Source organism: Haematobia irritans, chromosome 2 (assembly GCF_050003625.1).
Source record: "Haematobia irritans isolate KBUSLIRL chromosome 2, ASM5000362v1, whole genome shotgun sequence".
Lineage (NCBI taxonomy): Eukaryota > Metazoa > Arthropoda > Insecta > Diptera > Muscidae > Haematobia > Haematobia irritans.
This window is the reverse complement of record NC_134398.1, coordinates 7,664,769-7,686,047: the sequence shown is the minus strand read 5'-3', so window position 1 is coordinate 7,686,047 and position 21,279 is coordinate 7,664,769. Positions and strand designations below refer to the sequence as shown.

The 21,279-nt window shown below is 33.1% G+C and overlaps 1 protein-coding gene across 5 annotated transcripts in view; it reads right to left on the bottom strand.

The window, feature by feature from the left end:
* The window catches only part of raw (NDT-like domain-containing protein raw), an 87,411-nt gene that overhangs the window by 57,431 nt on the left and 8,701 nt on the right, over positions 1-21,279 (bottom strand). The window contains exons 1-2 of one of the 5 annotated variants that reach the window (XM_075293241.1): positions 8,850-9,447; positions 7,742-8,568 (exon numbers count right to left, since the gene is read on the bottom strand). The exons of 1 other annotated variant lie outside the window; for it this stretch is intronic. In XM_075293241.1, the coding sequence (XP_075149356.1) occupies positions 7,742-8,190 (449 nt within the window). In that variant the 5' untranslated portion in view covers positions 8,191-8,568; positions 8,850-9,447. 3 more of the 5 variants (XM_075293242.1, XM_075293248.1, XM_075293246.1) reach the window with 3 other exon arrangements.

Below are 21,279 nucleotides of genomic sequence, written 5' to 3'. Positions count from 1 at the left end.
TTTGGCACAATTTCCCGTAGAAATAAAATTTGGCAAAATTTTCTGTAGAAATAAAATTTGGCAAAATTTTCTATAGAAATAAAATTTTGACAAATTTTTCTATAGAAATAAAATTTTGACAAAAATTTCTATAGAAATAAAATTTTGACAAAATTTTTATAGAAATAAAATTTCGACAAAATTTTCTATAGAAATAAAATTTTGACAAAATTTTCTATAAAAATAAAATTTTGACAAAATTTTCTATAGAAATACAATTTTGGCACAATTTTTTATAGAAATAAAATTTTGACAAAATTTTCTATCAAAATAAAATGTTGACAAAATTTTCTATAAAAATACAATTTTGGCACAATTTCCCGTAGAAATAAAATTTGGCAAAATTTTCTGTAGAAATAAAATTTGGCAAAATTTTCTGTAGAAATAAAATTTGGCAAAATTTTCTATAGAAATAAAATTTTGACAAAATTTTCTATAGAAATAAAATTTTGACAAAATTTTCTATAGAAATAAAATTTTGACAAAATTTTCTATAGAAATAAAATTTTGACAAAAATTTCTATAGAAAAAAATGTTAACAAAAGTTTCTACAGAAATAAAATTTTTACAAAATTTCCTATAGACATAAAATTTTGACAAAATTTCCTGTAGAAATAAAATTTTGACAAAATTTCCTATAGAAATAAACTTTTTACAAAATTTCCTGTAGAAATAAAATTGTGACAAAATTTTCTATAGAAATAAAATTTTGACATCATTTTCTATAGAAATAAAATGTGGACAAAATTTTCTATAGAAATAAAATTTTCTATAGATATAAAATTTTGACAAAATTTTCTATAGAAATACAATTTTGGCACAATTTCCTGTAGAAATAAAATTTGGCAAAATTTTCTATAGAAATAAAATTTTGACAAAATTTTCTATAGAAATAAAATGTTGACAAAATTTTCCATAGAAATAAAATTTTCTATAGAAACAAAATTTTCTATAGAAATAAAATTTCGACAAAATGTTCTATAGAAATAAAATTTTGACAAAATTTTCTATAGAAATAAAATTTTGACAAAATTTTCTATAGAAATACAATTTTGGCACAATTTCCTGTAGAAATAAAATTTGGCGAAATTTTCTGTAGAAATAGAATTTGCAAAATAAAATTTTCTATAGAAATAAAATTTTGACCAAATTTTCTATAGAAATAAAATTTTGACAAACTTTTCTATAGAAATAAAATGTTGACAAAATTTCCTATAGAAATAAAATTTTGATAAAATTTCTTATAGAAATAACATTTTGCCAAAATTTTCTATAGAAATAAAATTTGACAACATTTTCTATAGAAATAAAATTTTGACAAAATTTCCTGTAGAAATAAAATTTTTACAAAATTTTCTATAGAAATAAAATTTTGACAAAATTTCCTATAGAAATAGAATTTTCACAAAATTTTCTATAGAAATAAAATTTTCTATAGAAATAAAATTTTGATAAAATTTTCTAAAGAAATAAAACTTTGACAAAATTTTCTCAAGAAATAAAATTTTGACAAAATTTTCCATAAAAATAAAATTTTGACAGAATTTTCGATAGAAACAAAATTTTGACAAAATTTTCTATAGAAATAAAATGTTGACAAGTTTGCTATAGAAATAAAATTTTGACAAAATTTTCTATAGAAATAAAATTGTTTGTCAAAATTTTCTATTGAAATAAAATTCTTACAAAATCATAAAATCTGTGAAACTGGACAAGCTGTTTTTTCAGTGTGGGGGAATCAATACGAAATTCGGTCGATATCTTAGTATTATTATCTAGTTTTTTTTTTTTTTTTTTTTGAAAATTATATTGAATGTAGTGTAGTTTTATTCAGGTTCAATAAAATTAAATTTATTTTATGTGATGGTATATAGCAAAATATTTTTGGCCAATCACTTGGAAATTTGTTCGCTTACCCATTTAAATTCTATTATCATGTTTTATCTTTCAATTTCAATTTCAATTCGATAGTTTAGATTTTTTTCGTCTTCAATAATCAATTAATTGTGATAATATCTCTTTGTCTTTAGCTAGGCGAATTTCAATCAAATCCTCAAAACAGACAATGAATATGAAACTCATTTATGTCGTTCTTATGGCAGCGATGATAAACGATTTGTTTGCATTCTGTTGTCAAGTGTAATTGATTAATTGTCCACTTTATAGTCTTTCATGTTGCCTTAACTAATTTTTAATTTCTTTCACAACAATTTAATCATGATGACAAATATTAAACGTTGATGTGATGTGCTTGCATTTTACCGAACCTAGAAGATGGGATTAGGGGGCACAAAAAGAAAAAAATTAAATAAAAAACGGAAATATTAGGAGACGAGACAAATGCATCATAAGATGGGAGCTATGGATTTTATAATTGCAGGGGTTAAATGGCAACCCCACACAGAGTACAAGAGTAAAAAATGAGATTTTTTAGGAATCTTTATAACCTTTAGGTGTAAGGAAAATGATTTTCGGAACAAATTTAGACTTCAAAATTTTCCATATTTTGTTTATTTATTTTTTTCCATACCATAAACTTTAGTTTACTGGCCTCTACATCATTTGATGACAATATTTTCTTAAATTAAAATGCAAAACGCGTTTTTTGTTTTGAAAAGATCAAGTTCAATGATATTGTCGTCGATTATATTTTTTTTTTTGTTTTGTAATTTTTTGTTAAACAACAAAAAAGGCAAAAAAATAATAATAAAACGACAAAAACAAACAAATTATTTATATATGCATCGTCGTTTTAATAAATATTAAGAATGGTATGGTGATTTGATGATATGGAGGGTGTTGGTGGTGGTGGTGGTGATTCTGGGGGCATTTGTTGGCGCGTTCTATAATCACCAAATACGAAAAGGAAAACATTTAACAAAAATAAGTGAAGTGAAAACAATAATAATAAAAAAATATATATATAATATTAAATGCCGACAACAGCCAATGAACAAAACAAAAACAGTGAGAGAGCGAGAGAAAAGGAAAAACATCTAAAATAACGATGACTGAATACAATACTGACGTTGCATCCACAACGATGAGCGCGATAGATAGATGAAAAGCTAAATGTATGGACAAATGGAATTTTCTTTTTGAATAAGGAAATTTAATAGGTGATCTACAAGCTAAATTGAGCATATGTTTCAGCACGATTATATGGTCAAATATTATTTGAATTATACAATAAGAAAAACATTATTTACCAGTAGATGGATAAACGATTAGAGTTGATAGTTTCACATTATATAGAAATAATGAAAATCGGTTATTTTTTCCGAATGGGTTATTTTTTCTAAAATGGTGGTGTGTTGAGGGATTTTACTATATTACTATATGATTAAAATCCATAAATTGTAAATTAAGGACATGAAATCTATGACTTCATGGCAGCATTTTTTCAGTGCACTTATGAAAGTTATTAATTTCTTCAAAAATCGATTTTAAAATTATTTATTAAATTTTAAAATCGATTTTTGAAGAAATTAATAACTTTCATAAGTGCACTGAAAAAATGCTGCCATGAAGTCATGTATTTCATGTTCTTAAAACACGAATGCGAATTTTGATTATCATAGAGGACACATATGGTATAAAGTTGTTTCTTGTCCAAAAGTCGCCAAACTTTTAATGAAGTTCTTTAGCGATTCGACTTAAAAATGGGTATCTTAACATGAAAGAAAATTTGGATTGACTAAGGTCAACTTGACCTTACTAAATTTGAAAAGAATTTCAAGATTAACGAAATATTATTACAATATTATAGGACAAGAAGATTAAGGGAATTGATAGCAGATACCAAACTACACAAGCCTGACTATAGACATGTTTCATCGCTGGCTAATTCGAATTTTCAGCGTGAATTCTCCCCAAATATGGGCACAATTTAGGCGACCTTTGATGTCCAATTCTGAAAGGTTTGGTTTCATCTATGTTAATTAGTTGTCTTTTTCATATATGTTACTTTTAGTAGTCGAGGTTTCTTGAACGGACTAATTTTATTTAGATGGAGTTAGAGAAAGGGAAACGATGCAAATCTATGAATTGCTAACTATACAGAATTCCATATCGCTTTTATCTTAGAATCATCTAGAATTTATTTAGAATTTCAGGAAAAAAATTTGGAAGTTATTCTTATGTCATTACATTTAATGTACATCCAAACAGAAAAAAAAAAAACAATACGAGATTGCTACTGTCCCTATCTACTACTTAACGTCCCAGCAAAAATGTTTCTCCTATGTCGTTACTTTTAATATACAACCAAAAATTATCTACTAAAGATGGACTAAATTTTTAATTCATAAGATGTTTCTTGGCGATGATATAAAAAATCTTTAGTTTCATGAAGTCTTTACAATAAATTTAAATTTTCAGAATTTTTTTGCCAATAACGAGGACAAAAAGAAAAGAGGAATCGCCACCAAATATTTGGCAAGTGTACATATTCAAAGATTACATTCGCCCTATGACAAGCGAATATAAAATGTATTGTTTCTTGTGCGATTTCGCCCTACTTATGGATCCAAAACTACAATTTTCATTGCTCATTGGAAAATAATGTAGATTTTTCTGGGGTAAGTGCAGCTCAACATTTTTATTTATTACAGTCCCTAAATTTTTATGGGCACTTAAAACATGTCGTTATTGATTTGAATCATGCGGAAAATATGCAAACCAAACATTTTTCTATCCTAGCTCTAACTGTAGCAGTAGCCATTGAAAGCGAAATTCCTACTGTTCCTATCTACTACAGAGGGCAAGTTGGTATATACTGCGATATATCCCTGTGTAAATTTATCTTCCAAATTTTATGTGAATGATGCGATCTTTCATTAGTAACCCACTTAGGGTATGGTCACACTGGGCAAAGAATTCGTCGCCACAGTCAAACCAGCAACCATTTTTACCTCATATTGAATACATTGCATCACAGTAGGAGTATTTTATAAAAACGGTATTTATATATTTCAAAAGTACTCCACTAAAAAAGTTTGGCACTAATTTTGGGCAACTATTTGCCTAGTATGACCATACCCTTACTAGACTAACGTGTACATTATGTCTCAGTGGATATTTTAAGCAGAATGAAGAAGTTGACAAACATTTTAAGAAATGTCAGTATCACATTCTCCTTTCAATGCAAAGTCGATTTTTTCGATTTTATCCTTAAGGGAGCATTTGTCAATTTTGGATAATAAAGAAGTACGGAATACAGTCCACTTTTTGACAAAAAGTCGATTTTCGACAAGAATTTGAAAAAAATCCCATTTTTGTATCACTAATCCAAAGCCGATCAGTAATCAACATTACACTTTTTTCTCAAAAAGTCGATTATGTGAAAAATCGATATTGGTCACTATCAAAAGTTGATTTTGGATGTCATCAAAAGTCAAATATCGATTTTATCGTTAAAAATCGATTTTTCATTCCTTTGGTTTTCGTTTTTCCACTTTTTTTTAAATCAAAAAGTCGATTACGAGAAAAATCGATTTCCGCCATTGTCACAAGTTTTTGATTGGAAGATTTTGACTATCATCAAAAATCGATTTTCGATTTTTTTGTTAAAAATTGATTTGATGTTCGCCACTAAGGTTTGAGTGGTCTTCGTTTTTCAACTTTTTTTTTGGCAAAAAGTCGTTTTCCAACTTTTTTGACAAAAGATCGATTTTCGACTTTTGCGTTACTTTCATGGTTGCCACAGTTGGTACAATTCTACCAAAAATGGTAGATTTTTTACTGTTTGGTAGATTTGTAGAATTCTTTATGTTTTGGAATATTTTGCAAAGAGGAGAAATAAAGTTTTGACAAAACTTTTATATATATCATTTTGACAAAATTTTCTATAGAAATAAAATTTTGACAACATTTTTTATGTAAATAAAATTTTGACAAAATTTTTTATATAAATAAAATTTTGACAAAATTTTTATAAAATTAAAATTATGACAAAATTTTCTATAGAAATAAAATTTAGACAAAATTTTCTATAGAAATAAAATTTAGACAAAATTTTCTATAGAAATAAAATTTAGACAAAATTTTTTATATAAATAAATTTTTGACAATATTTTCTATACAAATAAAATTTTGACAAAATTTTCTATACAAATAAAATTTTGACAAAATTTTCTATACAAATAAAATTTTGACAAAATTTTCTATACAAATAAAATTTTGACAAAATTTTCTATAGAAATCAAATTTTGACAAAATTTTCTATACAAATAAAATTTTGACAAAATTTTCTACAGAAATAAATTTCTGACAAAACTGTCTACAGAAATAAAATTTAGACAAAATTTTCTATAGAAATAAAATTTAGACAAAATTTTCTATAGAAATAAAATTTTGACAAATTTTCTATAGAAATAAAATTTTGACAAAATTTTTTATATAAATAAAATTTTGACAAAAATTTTTCTATAGAAATAAAATTTTGACAAAATTTTTTACAGAAATAAATGTTTGACAAAATTTTCTATAGAAATAAAATTTTGACAAAATTTTCTATAGAAATAAAATTTTGACAAAATTTTTTACAGAAATAAATTTTTGACAAAATTTCTATAGAAATAACATTTTGACAACATTTTTTATATAAATAAATTTTTGACAAAATAGAAATAAAATTTTCTACAGAAATACATTTTTGACAAAATTTTCTATAGAAATAAAATTTTGCTAAAATTTTCTATAGAAATAAAATTTTGACAAAATTTTCTATAGAAATAAAATTTTGACAAAATTTTCTATAGAAATAAAATTTTGACAAAATTTTCTATGGAAATAAAATTTTGACAAAAATTTCTACAGAAATGCATTTTTGACAAAATTTTCTATAGAAATAAAATTTTGCTAAAATTTTCTATAGAAATAAAATTTTGACAAAATTTTTTACAGAAATAAATTTTTGACAAAATTTTCTGCAGAAATAAAATTTACAAAAATTTTCTATAGAAATAAAATTTAGACAAAATTTTCTATAGAAATAAAATTTAGACAAAATTTTCTATAGAAATAAAATTTTGACAAAATTTTCTATAGAAATAAAACTTTGACAAAATTTTCTATAGAAATAAAATTTTGGGAAAATTTTTCTATAGAAATACAATTTTGAGAAAAATTTTCTATAGAAATACAACTTTGCTAAAATTTTCTATAGAAATAAAATTTGGCAAAATAAGATTTTTTGTTTGGTAGTTTTTTTTTTGCAAAAATTTTCCCCAATTTTGGTAGATTTTTGGAGCGAGTGGCAACGGTGGTCACTGCACCAAAATTGGTAAATTTCTCTCTGATAAATGAGTGCTTCCCGATTCTATAGTAACTTCAAATATGAGGGTTCTTATTTTGAATAGCTAACCATTTCATATTGATGGCTCTCAAAATATGAGGTTTTATATTCTTCCTTATAAAACCAATATATTTTTTAGTGTGCGAATCAATACAAAAATGTTCAAATCAAATGTTGAATTTACACCCAGTTTTGTTGAAACTTAAAAGTTAAAGTGGCAGCACGATTAAGATTCAGGCTCACTTAGACTATTCAGTCCATTGTGTGTGTTGAAACTTAATATGGCTTATCCAGGATTAAATTATTTTTCGAAAACAAATCAATACAAAAAATTATAAAAAATAAATCAAAATAATAAAAAAAAATAATAATAAATAAAACAAAAAATAAAAATAAAACACATACCCCAAAAATAATTGTGTATGATCCGTAGGTGTCTGCATATGATGATGGACATTGAGTGTTTGAGGACGCATATTGGCTGCCATAGAGGCTACCAATAAAGCCGATGTGGAACTGCTACGATATGTGGTACGTATGCTGGTAATGCTGCATGTCGGTTGTTGCTGTTGCTGATGCTGATGATGTTTTGGATCATTGTGTATTATAATTTTACCATTTGGACTGAGACATGTTGGAGACGGGGACGATGATGTCGATGAAGAGGATGATGGGGATAGTGGGGCTGTAGTAGATGATGATGCAGCAGCCATTGCCATGGAATTGGTACGACTAAAAGCCTTATTCAATTTACGGGCACCATTCAAAAGTTTCTGTTTAGCCGATGAAGTATTACCAGTATTAAGGGCAGTTGTAGTGGCGGAACTGGCAGCAGTTTTAGCTCTCAAGCCCATGTTGGTAAAATTTGTGTTTTTTTTTTTTGGGTAAAATTCTTGGTCAATATTTGTTTTTTTTTCGGAAATATGAAGATTTATTTATTTTCTCTTAAAAAATGGATAGATTTTTTTATTTGCTAAATCTTATCCAATGTTCTCATTTAATTGCTTCCTTTGTTGGGGCTTTGGATATGCAGGCAGTTGTTTATTTGTTTAAAAAATTATTTTTTTTAATTCTATTTGAGCTTGACGGCATTCATGGTCCGGGATTTGCTCTTCATAAGATTTTGCATTTTATGGATTTTTTTGTATTTTTTTGGTTTTGAGGGTAATATTGTCCGGGAAGGTGGCGGTGATGGGGGTGTTCACTGGTGATGATCTTGGAGCGGTTTTTATCTTTAGCAATGAAATTGGATTTTTTGTAAATTAAATGGGAACTACAAAAGGCTACTGGAGGCACTGGTGCTGGGTGTTGACAACAAAAAGCCACAAATAAAAACATTCACATACACACACACAAAACGTAGTACAAAAGTAAATAAAAGTTTATTAAATTAAATAAATTAAGTAAAATCGTAAAAAAACGTAAACGTTTAACGGCACAACAAAAAAGCTTTTAACACAATAAAAATATTAAAACAAATTTTTTTAATAGAATTGTTTAACAGTTTCTATACCCCAAAGGCATGTTTTGTGATTTGATTTTGCAAATTGGTCTCAATAAATGCACATTTTTCACACATCTTCCTCCCGGAGGAAATTCCTATTAGCATTAATGGATACTAAGAAAAATATTCGCATTTCTTAGATATTATTTTTTTTTGGGTCTATTGATCTTATTTTTTTTTTGTTACAATAAACAGCGTCCGTTTGTCTGTCGGTATTATCAACGATGAATACGCTCTGTAGTACTGTGGTATAACAGCCTAAATGATCGTGAATACGCTTCGATTTTCATTTCTTTGAGTTTAATTTTAGAAATGATTTTAGCAAAAGCCCGCTGAGATATTAGCAGCAGCGGCAGCAGTTCAGCACACTTCGAACGCGTTCACAAATCGTAGGCAAACTAAGAAAAAATACGAAAAACAAACACACGCATATACACACAATATTTCAATATGTTTGGTGTGTGACTGTCTAAATGACTGACTGACTGAGTGACTGCCTGGTTAACTGACAGACTACTTCTTCCTCTTCTGAGTTTTTGTTGTTGTTGTTATTTATGTTTGTTAGCTTGGTTATTGCTGCTGTTTCATCTTCTTCTTCTTCTAGTTGTTGTCTTTATTTACTTTATTTGTTTTTGTTGCTTTTGTAGTCTTCAATAACAACTTTGCTTAAAAGATCACAACCTCGAGACAAGCCATACAAAGATTACAATGAAATGTTACGACTGTTACGTTAAATTCTCTGGCACAAAATAAACAACCGCGTATGTGGCCGTAGTAACCGAAGGCAAACACACGAATGCCCCATAATCGTTTATAACGATATTTTGCTAGTCTATGAATGAAGCAGAAGTCAGTCGGGTAATAGAAGAAGAAGAAGGAGAAGCAGCAGCACTAGTGGCCATAAAACAAATCTCTTCGTTCTCACAAAAGACTAAAATGAGTGGTGATCAATAGCAAAGGGGCTTATCTTTTAAAATGGCCTAAAATTTAAGAGAGACCAAATAAGAGAGTCGTGAGTGAATTGAATATCATAAATTCATATTCTCTTTTATATGCAACATGATAAAGGGGAATGTTTATAATGCGAATTAAAGAAAAAAAGAAACAGTTTATCGTTATTGCGGTTTGATGGACTTGTGAAAACAGCTACGTGAATTATTAAAAAATAATAAGAATTTTGATAAATGCGGTTGAGGCGCATATTTCGGGAAAAAATTGACCCTTTTTTCGTTAGATGAGTTTTATACCAAAATTTAGCACGTAAAATCAAAATAAAATCACTAACGGCCATTTTCACGAAGCTCCGTTAGTGTTCCGTTAACTAACGAATTTTTAAACCGTATTGTGGACATAGCTGTCACCTTGTGTATATATTCCATATGTCAGTTAGGAACTTAACTGCCGACAATTTTTCAGTTGAAGTTAACCGAAGGGAAGATATTTGCAATTTACTTTCTGATAACTGGTAGTTAAAGCCTAACTGAGCTACATGAAAATGGCCGTAAGTCGGTTAAGAAAGTGATTGAAAATAATTACACCAATTTTTACATCAATTAAATTTTTAATTAAATCAACTAAAAAGTTAATTGAAATTTACTAATGAAAACAATTAATTTTTTTTTAAACAAGTATTTTTTATGTGCAATTAAAACTGCGATCAATACTATCATTTTTGTGATTGAAGACATTTCAATTAAAACATTAATTGGATCAATTAACCCGGGATGTACTAGCGTGACCATATGGTCACACGAATTAGACCGTCACTAAATCTTTTCGTGTTGATCACTGATAAAGATCGGTAAGAAAGCCGACAAGTACAAGCGGACCTGGCAAACATTGGCGTAACTAAAACTGAGTCAACACTAGATAATGAAGGGGTAGGTGAAAACTCCACGGTGAGACGAATAAGAAAACATCAGTACCGTTTAACGATTTTCAACTCTCAAAAGTTCTAGGGTATAGGGACAGTCAATCGCTGGGTCCACGATAGGTTACAGTTCACCTCATACTTCAATAACAGTGAACCGGTAGCCAATATGAACTCTCTTCGTTTTACATATTTTGAGTCGACTACCCACTCAAAATATGTAAAACGAAGAGAGTTCGGTTAGGTATAGTGTCAGCCCGTTATTTTGAACTCACTTTGGCTATTCAGTCCATTATGTATGGGTCATAGTGGGACAATGTTCCATGTGGCCACTGGAGGCATCCTCTCCAAAAATTGTGGCGAAAAACTCAATTTCCTAAAAAATTTTGAGACATATGTGTGCAAGTAGCTGTGAGTGATAATGCCAAAAGTGGGTGTTTTAATTATAGATCAAGTCAATCGGTCTGGAAGACTATTCAATATTTTTCCTGGTGATCAAAAAATAAATCTATTATTGGTTAGATCAGAACAGTAACTGTTTACAGTGCTCTGTTAGCGCCTTTATGAAGCTCTGTTAACTAATTAATAACGGGTGATACGGTCAAAATTTGGTCAATATAAACTTGACGTATTTCTTTCAATTTTGTATTTAAAAACCCTGAACACCCCTCATTTTGAAGGTGTGTGTGTGTAGAATGTTGCTCCTATTTTGATTTTGGAATTCACTCTTCAGTTGTCAAAATGCCGTCCAAGCAAGAAGAGCAGCGTATCAAAATTTTGCTCGCGCATCGGGAAAATCCGAGCTACTCGCACGCAAAGCTGGCAAAATCACTAAAAGTTGCCAAATCAACCGTTACAAATGTAATTAAAGTGTTTGGGGAACGTTTGTCGACAGCCAGGAAGTCTGGATCAGGGGGAAATCGAAAACCGGAAGCCGCTGAGACGACAAAGAGAGTTGCCGGTAGTTTCAAGCGAAACCCTAACCTCTCTCTCCGAGTTGCCGCAAATAAGCTGGGTGTATCGTCTACAACCGTGCATCGAGCCAAAAAACGAGCCGGACTATCGACTTACAAGAAGGTAGTGACTCCAAATCGCGATGATAAACAAACTACGACGGCCAAAGCGCGATCCCGGAGGCTGTACACGACGATGCTGACGAAGTTTGACTGCGTGGTAATGGACGACGAAACCTACGTCAAAGCCGACTACAAGCAGCTTCCGGGACAGGAGTTTTATACGGCAGAAGGATGGGGAAAGGTAGCAGATATTTTCAAGCACATAAAACTGTCAAAGTTCGCAAAGAAATATCTGGTTTGGCAAGCCATCTGTACCTGTGGCTTGAAAAGCAGCATTTTCATAGCTTCAGGGACTGTCAACCAAGAAATTTACGTGAAAGAGTGTTTGAATAAACGTCTGCTGCCTTTCCTGAAGAAACACGATTGTTCCGTACTGTTTTGGCCGGATTTGGCATCTTGCCATTACGGTAAAAAGGCCATGGAGTGGTACGACGCCAACAACGTGCAGGTGGTTCCCAAGGACAAGAACCCTCCCAACACGCCAGAGCTCCGCCCAATTGAGAAATACTGCGCTATTGTCAAGCGGAACCTACAGAAGACCAAAAAAACTGCTAAGGACGAGCAGCAATTCAAGGCAAACTGGCTTTCTGCGGCGAAGAAGGTGGACAAGGTGGCTGTACAAAATCTGATGGCAGGTGTGAGGCCCGGCAATTCGGATTTGGAAAATCGAAAGCCTAACTTAATATTTTTCCTGAATTTTAATTCGGAATTTATCTTCCATGAGTGCTGCCCGAATCTATGTTTACCTCAATGACAAGGGACCCACAATGGACTGAATAGTCTAAGTGAGCCTGAATTAAATCGGGCTGCCACTTTAACCTAACCTACGGGACCTCCTCCTTCAAAGACTTTTTGGTGTGTGGTCAAAATTGGGATTGAATCCACGGCCCTTTGTATGACATGCGAGAATGCAAACCAATTTGGCGAATTCATTTTGACCATTTCGAGAAATACGTAAGTTTTTCTATGGTAAATTAATCAAGAATCCCAAGACACCAATGATAGTCGTACAACTATCAGAATTTTCCTGCTGAGATTACTTACTATGGTGTACCGATATCAGCTAATCCAATAAAAAATAATATAATAATGATTTTATAATTTTCCTACTAGTTCGATGCAGTTGGCTTACAGAGGCTTCGATAATTTTGATCCTTTTCGATGTGGATAACAAATTGGGAATCCCCGAAAACGGCAGTCTTAACCTTTCCACCAGATAGGAGAGTTTCTGAAGTACGAGAGCCTTGCCTCCGAAATCCAATAGAAAAACTTAAAAACACTCAGACACATCACCAGCATTATTGAAAAACTGTCCTGGCGTTTGGTCGAATCTGGGACTGAATCTATTTGTATGCAAGGCGGACATAGTAACCATCGCACCTCTGTGGCTTCTACGGTGGGTATTTCATTGAAAATGTCCTGCAAGAAATGGACATAAGAAAGCTGTCGGAGTTATGAATGCCGATTGTGTTAACTTCGGAAAACAAAGGCCATCATTAGATCGTTCCAGAGCAGTGCTAGATGTGTGACAACCATGGATTTCCAACTATGGAATTTCTCGGTGAATCCCAGATAAGGGCGGTCATAACCTTTCCACCCGACAGGAGAGTTTTTGGAGCACATGAGCCTTGCCCTCCTGGGTGTTTCAATGGATCTTTGTTCTGTCAACTATTGCGAACCGACATGAAAACTCTTTCGAATTACGCAAAAACAGTATCTAGCAATGCTTTGAAATTTTAGGACCAAGCGATCTTTCCCTACCAATCTGCTCAAACATAACCAACCGTGAAAACTTTAAATTCTCGAAGTTGGAGGCACCATACAGAGCAGTGTTGCCAGTATTTTTTCTGGCTCTTCTCCCCAAATTAGGACGCTTTCGTCCTCACAAATTCTCAATGTAAATCAAAATTCCTCATAAAAATCCACAATACATTTTGTAAAGAAATATAAAAGTTATTCTCATATCAACTTACGAGCTGCAATAAGATCGAGATTTCGAAAGCCGACACTGGCGATTGTCTTCCAAATGTTCGAAAAATGAAAATGGGAGTTCGGTCACCATGTATTTATGAACTAACATTTTTTTCTGAATACTAAAGTAATAAAATTTTGGTAGTTGATAAATATGAAGGTTAACCATCTTCCTCATTTCTATATTTATGGAATATATTGTCCAAATCAGTGATGAACACTGATGAGAGGATAAAATTTAGGCCCGAGTCCTCATGAAATGTTTTCGCAAAATGTCAAACTAGCTGAGAAAAATTATAAACTAGCGCTTGGGCCCCTAAAATAATATCATGTGTCTGTTTCGAGTCCAAATTTGTAATAATATTGAAATAAACAGAAGTTCTTGAAAATCTTTATTGCAACTTGATTTATTATACTGAATGGATTTCGAAAAAATCCCCAAATTTATGAAAATTCCCCACCAAATTCCCAAGTCTCCAACTAAAAATTTTCCACCCCATCCACGAAAAAATATGGGGAAAATCTCCAATACTGGCAACACTGATGCAGAGCTTGTTTCATCTAATGAACATTAGTTCGTTCAGAAAATTTACAACATCATAGTAAATTACTCTTGAAATAGCATTGCATCAGTCGTTGAGTGAAGCGGACCACCCATGTGATATAAATTGAATTATTGGAAAAGAACATCATTGCTGGGTATCCCAATATGATATATTTGGGTTGCAGCATTTATTCATAATCTTCACATTGAATCTACTCTTCATTCTAGAGGCTAATACTATTTCTCTTTTTCAAACACCTCTCAAGCCTCAGTCCACCTGCTGAGAGACATAACAGAGACTGTTATCACCTGAAGCAACATTAATGCTTCTATTTAGTATTACACTTTAAGATAAAAACATTTCAATCATTGAGTGAAGTAAAGAAAAAAATCCTGTATTAGGGATAGAGGAGAGTGATGTCGCAGAGATTTTTATCTCTCTATTTCTACCTGATGCATTTACGACCGTTATAAAATCAAGGCGTTAAGTGGTCATGCTTAACAAAAGTAGGGTACTCTGTATGAATCAGATTGTTTGGTTGTAGAATTGTCTTGGCTTTGTTGTTTTTGTTGCTTTTTTCACTAAACTACTACGTAGTGTGTGAGACACTTTCACACAAACCCGAAGTCAAACGATCAATACTCTACCATAATAGGCACATAAAAAGATGCGAGAGGTATCCATATAATTGAGTGTAGATACGAACATATACGAACGAATGCAAACAATTATGGCCTTCGCAAAAAAAAAGAAACGACGGCGAAAACAATAACAACAAAAGCAAATTACAATAGAGTACTCTATTATTCGTACATTCAATTGCGGTTTTATTTCCGTTTTAGATGTGTTTTGCTTTATTTTATTGGTTTATTAATTAGACTATTTTATTTGGCATAGGCAAAAAGGCCAATCTCCTTTAATATGGGAAGCATTCATTTAATTTCAAATGTATCGCACAAAGTACCTGCCTCCGGGAAGAAGCTCTTGTACACTTGAATGTTAAGCAAATAAGGTTATCGCAAACCTTTGAAGTAAAGCCAACTTCAGATGTTTTTTTTTGTATTTTTTGTTTTTTTTTTTGAATCGGGGTGATTGACTGACTGAAGATAATATTGAATAACTAAACCAAGGTAACATGTTATCATGAATTGGTCAATGAAAACACTTTAAATCCAAATTACCTTAGAAGTGTCCATAAACAAACAAAAAAAGTGAGAAGGGCGCTAAGTTCGGGCGTGGTTATTCATCAGCATCTAAAGCAGAAAAATTTTATTACTTGAATAAATGATTTTCAAAATCTGGATAAGGCCTATTTATTTTCTAAAATAAAAGATCAAAACTTCCCTCAAGGAACAATGGTTATCATGCCCGAGGGTTCAAACCCTGCTTCCACCGAACACCAAAAAGTTTTTGAGCGGAGGATTATCGCCTCTCAGTTACGCTGATGACATATCTGAGGTTTTCAAAGCTTCTTTAAGTGATTTCAGTGAAATGTGAAGCACCGTTCGGACTGGGCTATAAAAAGGAGGTCCCTTGTGATTTTTTTTTAAAATACCCACGAAGCCACAGAGGTACAATGGTTAGGATGTCCGTCTTGCATATAAAGAGATTCAGTCCCTGTTTCGACCAAACACCATAAAAGTTTTTCAATGGTACATTATCCTCTCAATAATTGTGTCGTGTCTGAGTGTCTTAAGGCTTCTGTATTGGGTTTAGCCGCCCAAAACATTTTTCAAGAGCATAATGTTACTTTTCACCGGAAGCGTGAAACATGTTTTTCGCAACCATGTTGTTTGCTCTGAAATTATGATTTCATCAAGTATATTATGTTTGGCTAGAAAAGAAAATGTTTGTGAAAAATTTGTTCCATGTTCCTAGAGCTAAAGTAACATTGTGCACGCAGAGAAGGAATATGATCACCTCAAACATGTTTCAAGAGCAAAATGTTATTTTTGTATGGTGACCATGTAACATATTTGTCACTAAAATGTTATTTTATCGTCAAATATAACCTGCTTACCGAAATCAGATACATGATTTCCGAGAAAATAACATGGTTGCGAAAACCATGTTACATGGTCACCACCCAAAAATAACATTTTGCTCTTAAAACATGTTTGAAGTGATCATATTCCTTCTCTGGGTGTGGTCTTGAAACATGTTCGAAGTAATCATATTACTTCTCTGTGTACATTTTTCCGATCCTAAGGATGGTGGTCGGTCTCCGGGAACAAGATTTGTTGGAACATTTTTGCACCTTCCATGGCTTCGGCTTCTTATCTCTAAATTCTAAATTTCGGTGTCTTGTTACGGTTAGGTTAGGTATAGTGACAGCCAAACTTATCAGACTCGCTCAGACTATTCAGTCCATTGTGATACCACAGTGGTGAATTTCTCTCTTATCACTGAATGCTGCCCAATTCCCTGTTAAGCTCAATGACAAGAGACCTCCTTTTTATAGCCAAGTCCGAACGACGTTCCACATTGCAGTGATATCACTTGGAGAAGCTTTGAAACACTCAGAAATGTCACCAGCATTACTGAGGTGGAATAATCCAGCGCTGAAAAATTTTTTGGTGTTTGGTAGAAACTGGGTTTGAACCCACGACCCTGTGTATGCAAGGCGGGCTTGCTAACCATTGCACTACGAAGGCTTCCCAGCATTACTGAGGTGGGATAAACTTTTCAGGCTCACTAAGACTATTCAGTCCATTGTGATACCACAGTGGTGAATTTCTCTCTTATCACTGAATGCTGCCCAATTCCATGTTAATCTCAATGACAAGCGACCTCCTTTTTATAGCCAAGTCTGAACGGCGTTCCATATTGCAGTGAAATCACTTGGAGAAGCTTGGAAACACTCAGAAATGTCACCAGCATCACTGATGTGGGATAACCCACCGCTGAAAAACTTTGTGGTGTTCGGTAGAAACTGGGTTTGAACCCACGACCCTGTGTATGCAAGGCGGACATGCTAACCATTGCACTATAGTGGCTCCCCAGCATTACTGAGGTGCTATAATCCACCGCTGAAAAACTTTTTGGTGTTCGGTCCAAGCACGAACCCACGAACTTGTGTATGCAAGGTGGGCATTCCAACCATTGCACTACGGTGGCTCCCCAGCATTACTGAAGTGGGATAATCCACCGCTGAAAAACTTTTTGGTGTTCGGTCTAATCAGAAATCGAACCCACGACCCTGTATATGCAAGGCGGGAATGCTAACCATTGCACCACGGCGGCTGTTTGGCTAGAAAATAATATTTTTGATCCATGTTCCTAGAGGAAAAATTACATTATGGTCTTGAAACATGATTGAGGTGATCATATTCTTTCTCTGTATATATTTTTTTCGGTCCTTTGTATGTTGTATGCTCATGTCATCAAAAAATTAATCGCAAAGCACTGCAGGACTAGCACCGAAATTGTTTTCTCAACTTAGAGAAGCTGCATTAGCAAAATAGCGTCACAAAATTTCTTGACGAAGTCTGCAATAATGAGACAAATTGAGAAGTCTTGTTAGGTAATCACCTCTCGGTATATTCAGATATTTCTCGGCATATTATATGACTGAACCGCTACTTTTTATACCCTCCACCATAGGATGGGAAATATTGCTCTAAGACCCCATAAAGTATATATATTCTGGGTCGTGGTGAAATTCTGAGTCGATCTGAGATTGTCCGTCCGTCCGTCCGTCTGTTGAAATCACGCTAACTTCCGAACGAAACAAGCAATCGACTTGAAACTTGGCGCAAGTAGTTGTTATTGATGTAGGTCGGATGGTATTGCAAATGGGCCATATCGGTCCACTTTTACGTATAGCCCCCATATAATCGGACCCCCAAATTTGGCTTGCGATTGCTCTAAGAGAAGCAAATTTCATCCGAGCCGGCTAAAATTTGGTACATGGTGTTAGTATATGGTCTCTAACAACCATGCAAAAATTAGTCCATATCGGTCCACTTTTTCGTATAGCCCCATATAAACGGACCCCCAAATTTGGCTTGCGATCGCTCTAAGAGAAGCAAATTTCATCCGATTTGGCTGAAATTTGGTACATGGTGTTAGTATATGGTCTTTAACAACCATGCAAACATTGGTCCACATCGGTCCATAATTATATATAGCCCCCATAGAAACCGATCCCCCGATTTGGGTTGTGGAGCCTCTAAGAGAAGCAAATTTCATCCGATTCGGCTGAAATTTGATACATGGTGTTAGTATATGGTCTTTAACAACAATGCAAACATTGGTCCACATCGGTCCATAATTATATATAGCCCCCATATAAACCGATCCCCCGATTTGGGTTGTGGAGCCTCTAAGAGAAGCAAATTTCATCCGATTCGGCTGAAATTTGGTACATGGTATTGGTATATGTTCTCTAATGACCATGCAAAAATTGGTCCATATCGGTTCATAATTATATATAGCCCCCATATAAACCGATCCCCCGATTTGGGTTGTGGAGCCTCTAAGAGAAGCAAATTTCATCCGATTCGGCTGAAATTTGGTACATGGTATTGATATATGTTCTCTAATGACCATGCAAAAATTGGTCCATATCCCCCGATTTGGCTTGCGGAGCCTCTAAGAAACGACAATTTCATCCGATCCGGCTGAAATTTGGTACATGGTGTTGATATATGTTCTCTAATGACCATGCAAAAATTGGTCCATATCGGTCCATAATTATATATAGCCCCCATATAAATCGATTCCCAGATTTGTCCTCCGGAGCCTCTTGGAGGAGCAAAATTCATCCGATACGGTTGAAATTTGGAACATGGTGTTAGAATGTGGTCTCTAACAAACACGCAAGAATTGGTCCATATAGGCCCGTAATCTCCGGAGCCTCTTGGAGGAGCAAAATTCATCCGATCCGGTTGAAATTTGCAACGTGGTGTTAGTATAAGGCCGCTAATATCCATGCCAAAATTTGTCCATATCGGTCTATAGTTATATATATAGCCGATCCCCAATCACACAAAAATTGGTCCATATCGGTTCTTATGCATGGTTGCCACTCGAGCCAAAAATAATCTACCAAAATTTTATTTTTATGGAAAACATTGTCAAAATGTTATTTCTATAGACAATTTTGTCCAAATTTTATTTCTATAGAAAATTTTGTAAAAAATTTATTTCTATAGAAAATGTTTTCCAAATTTTATTTCTATAGAAAATTTTTTCCAAATTTTACTTCTATAGAAACTTTAAACTTAATTATATACGTTTGAATCGTCCTTTTTTAGTTTAATATATACTACGAATGGACTACCTTGTAATTTAGAAGACGGTGTTAGGAAGTTTTAAGATACCTTGCCATCGGCAAGTGTTACAGCAACCCAAGTAATTCGATTGTGGATGACAGTCTTCAATAGAAGTTTCTACGCAATCCATGGTGGAGGGTACATAAGCTTCGGCCTGGCCGAACTTACGGCCGTATATACTTGTTTTATATTACTCCCATTTAGAGGTTTTCCATCCTAATTTACCTGACAATGGCAACTCTAAAATTTATTGTCTTCTTCATTTCCAGCCATGGCGAAATCGGTGCTATCGAAGTATTTGTTGATATGGTTTTGGTATTCATAGCAAATTTCGTTGTCATGACTGGATGAAAACGAAACTAGCGTCGTAGTATTAAATTTCTCATACCTATGCATAGAGAGATTGAATGCAGTACGATATAGAGTTTCGCTCATTCTCACCATACATGTCACAAATGGGTGCGATTGAACTTTGACATTTGCAAAGCTAGGCAAACGAACTGACTGACACCTATACCAAAAATATCAAATAATTATTTGACAAAGATACACGAATAGAGTGTGTTAGATGGTGAGTATCAATCTATGGCAAGACCAAGTCATAGATACCAGCTGATGAGTAATTTTTATAACTAAAACAAAACAGCGGTACTCGCACATTCATAGGTCAATGGCCCAAAAAATCTGTGCACACGATCGATTGGCCTTTGTTGCTCCACTTTATAGTTTTCACGTTAAGACTTCAGACTTACACACTCACACAAACTCTTACATGCTCTGTAGTCAGACAGTTTGTTTAGTGTATTTGCATAGGCACAAACAACATCACTAATAGTAGGGTATTTAGTAAACATTTACAACAGCTTTCGTATTGTTTTATTTGTTTAGTTAGTTTTTTTTTTTTTTGCTGGTTTCGGCTCTTTCTCCTATCACTAATAATGCTTCTCATCTATATGCCTGTACGTCTCTCCGATCCACCATTTGTGGACTGACTTGACGTATGAAAGTTTCTTCTCGTGTTTCTTTTCTATAGCATTTTTTTTTTTTTTTTTTTGATTTGTTATTGTTTCCATCAATTTGGGGAGTCCAAAGTGGTACTTGTTTAACGCTTTTTGCTATTTATTTTCTTCATTCTTTGTTGTCGTTATTGTTGTTGCTGTATGTGATGTATGTGGCTTCGACGCTCACAGGTCTTTTGACATTTTGATATTCGCTTGTCTATGGTGTCGTATTTTATTCTGTTTTTGTTGTTGTTGGCTTTTTTCTCTGTTCGAAAAGCCGTTTGAACGCTTACGTCATTTTCGAAAATAACACTAGAGCGGCAACCATAGCGAACATTGGCATACCCCGGCAGGGAGCCGAAAGAGATACCGAGACGAAGAAATAACAACGAATGTGAGAACATAATAAATGGCTGAAAGAAATGAAGAAATTGGTCGTCGTCGTCGCCGCCGTGCTTTGCTGGTTGGTTCTTACTCCTACCCACAGTGAACATTGAGTTCACCAGGCCATTGCAGTGTTGCCATTGCGATGGAAACTGAGCCTGGAAAATTGCCGATTATCCAAAATATTTGCTTAGAAAATTAAAAGAGCGTGTACGAATTTTACACTGGCTCCATGTGAATTGATTTTTCAAGCAGAAAACTTAGCCAATAGGTAAACCTGAATTGTAAATACGATGGTGGTTCGATAATTCCTTAT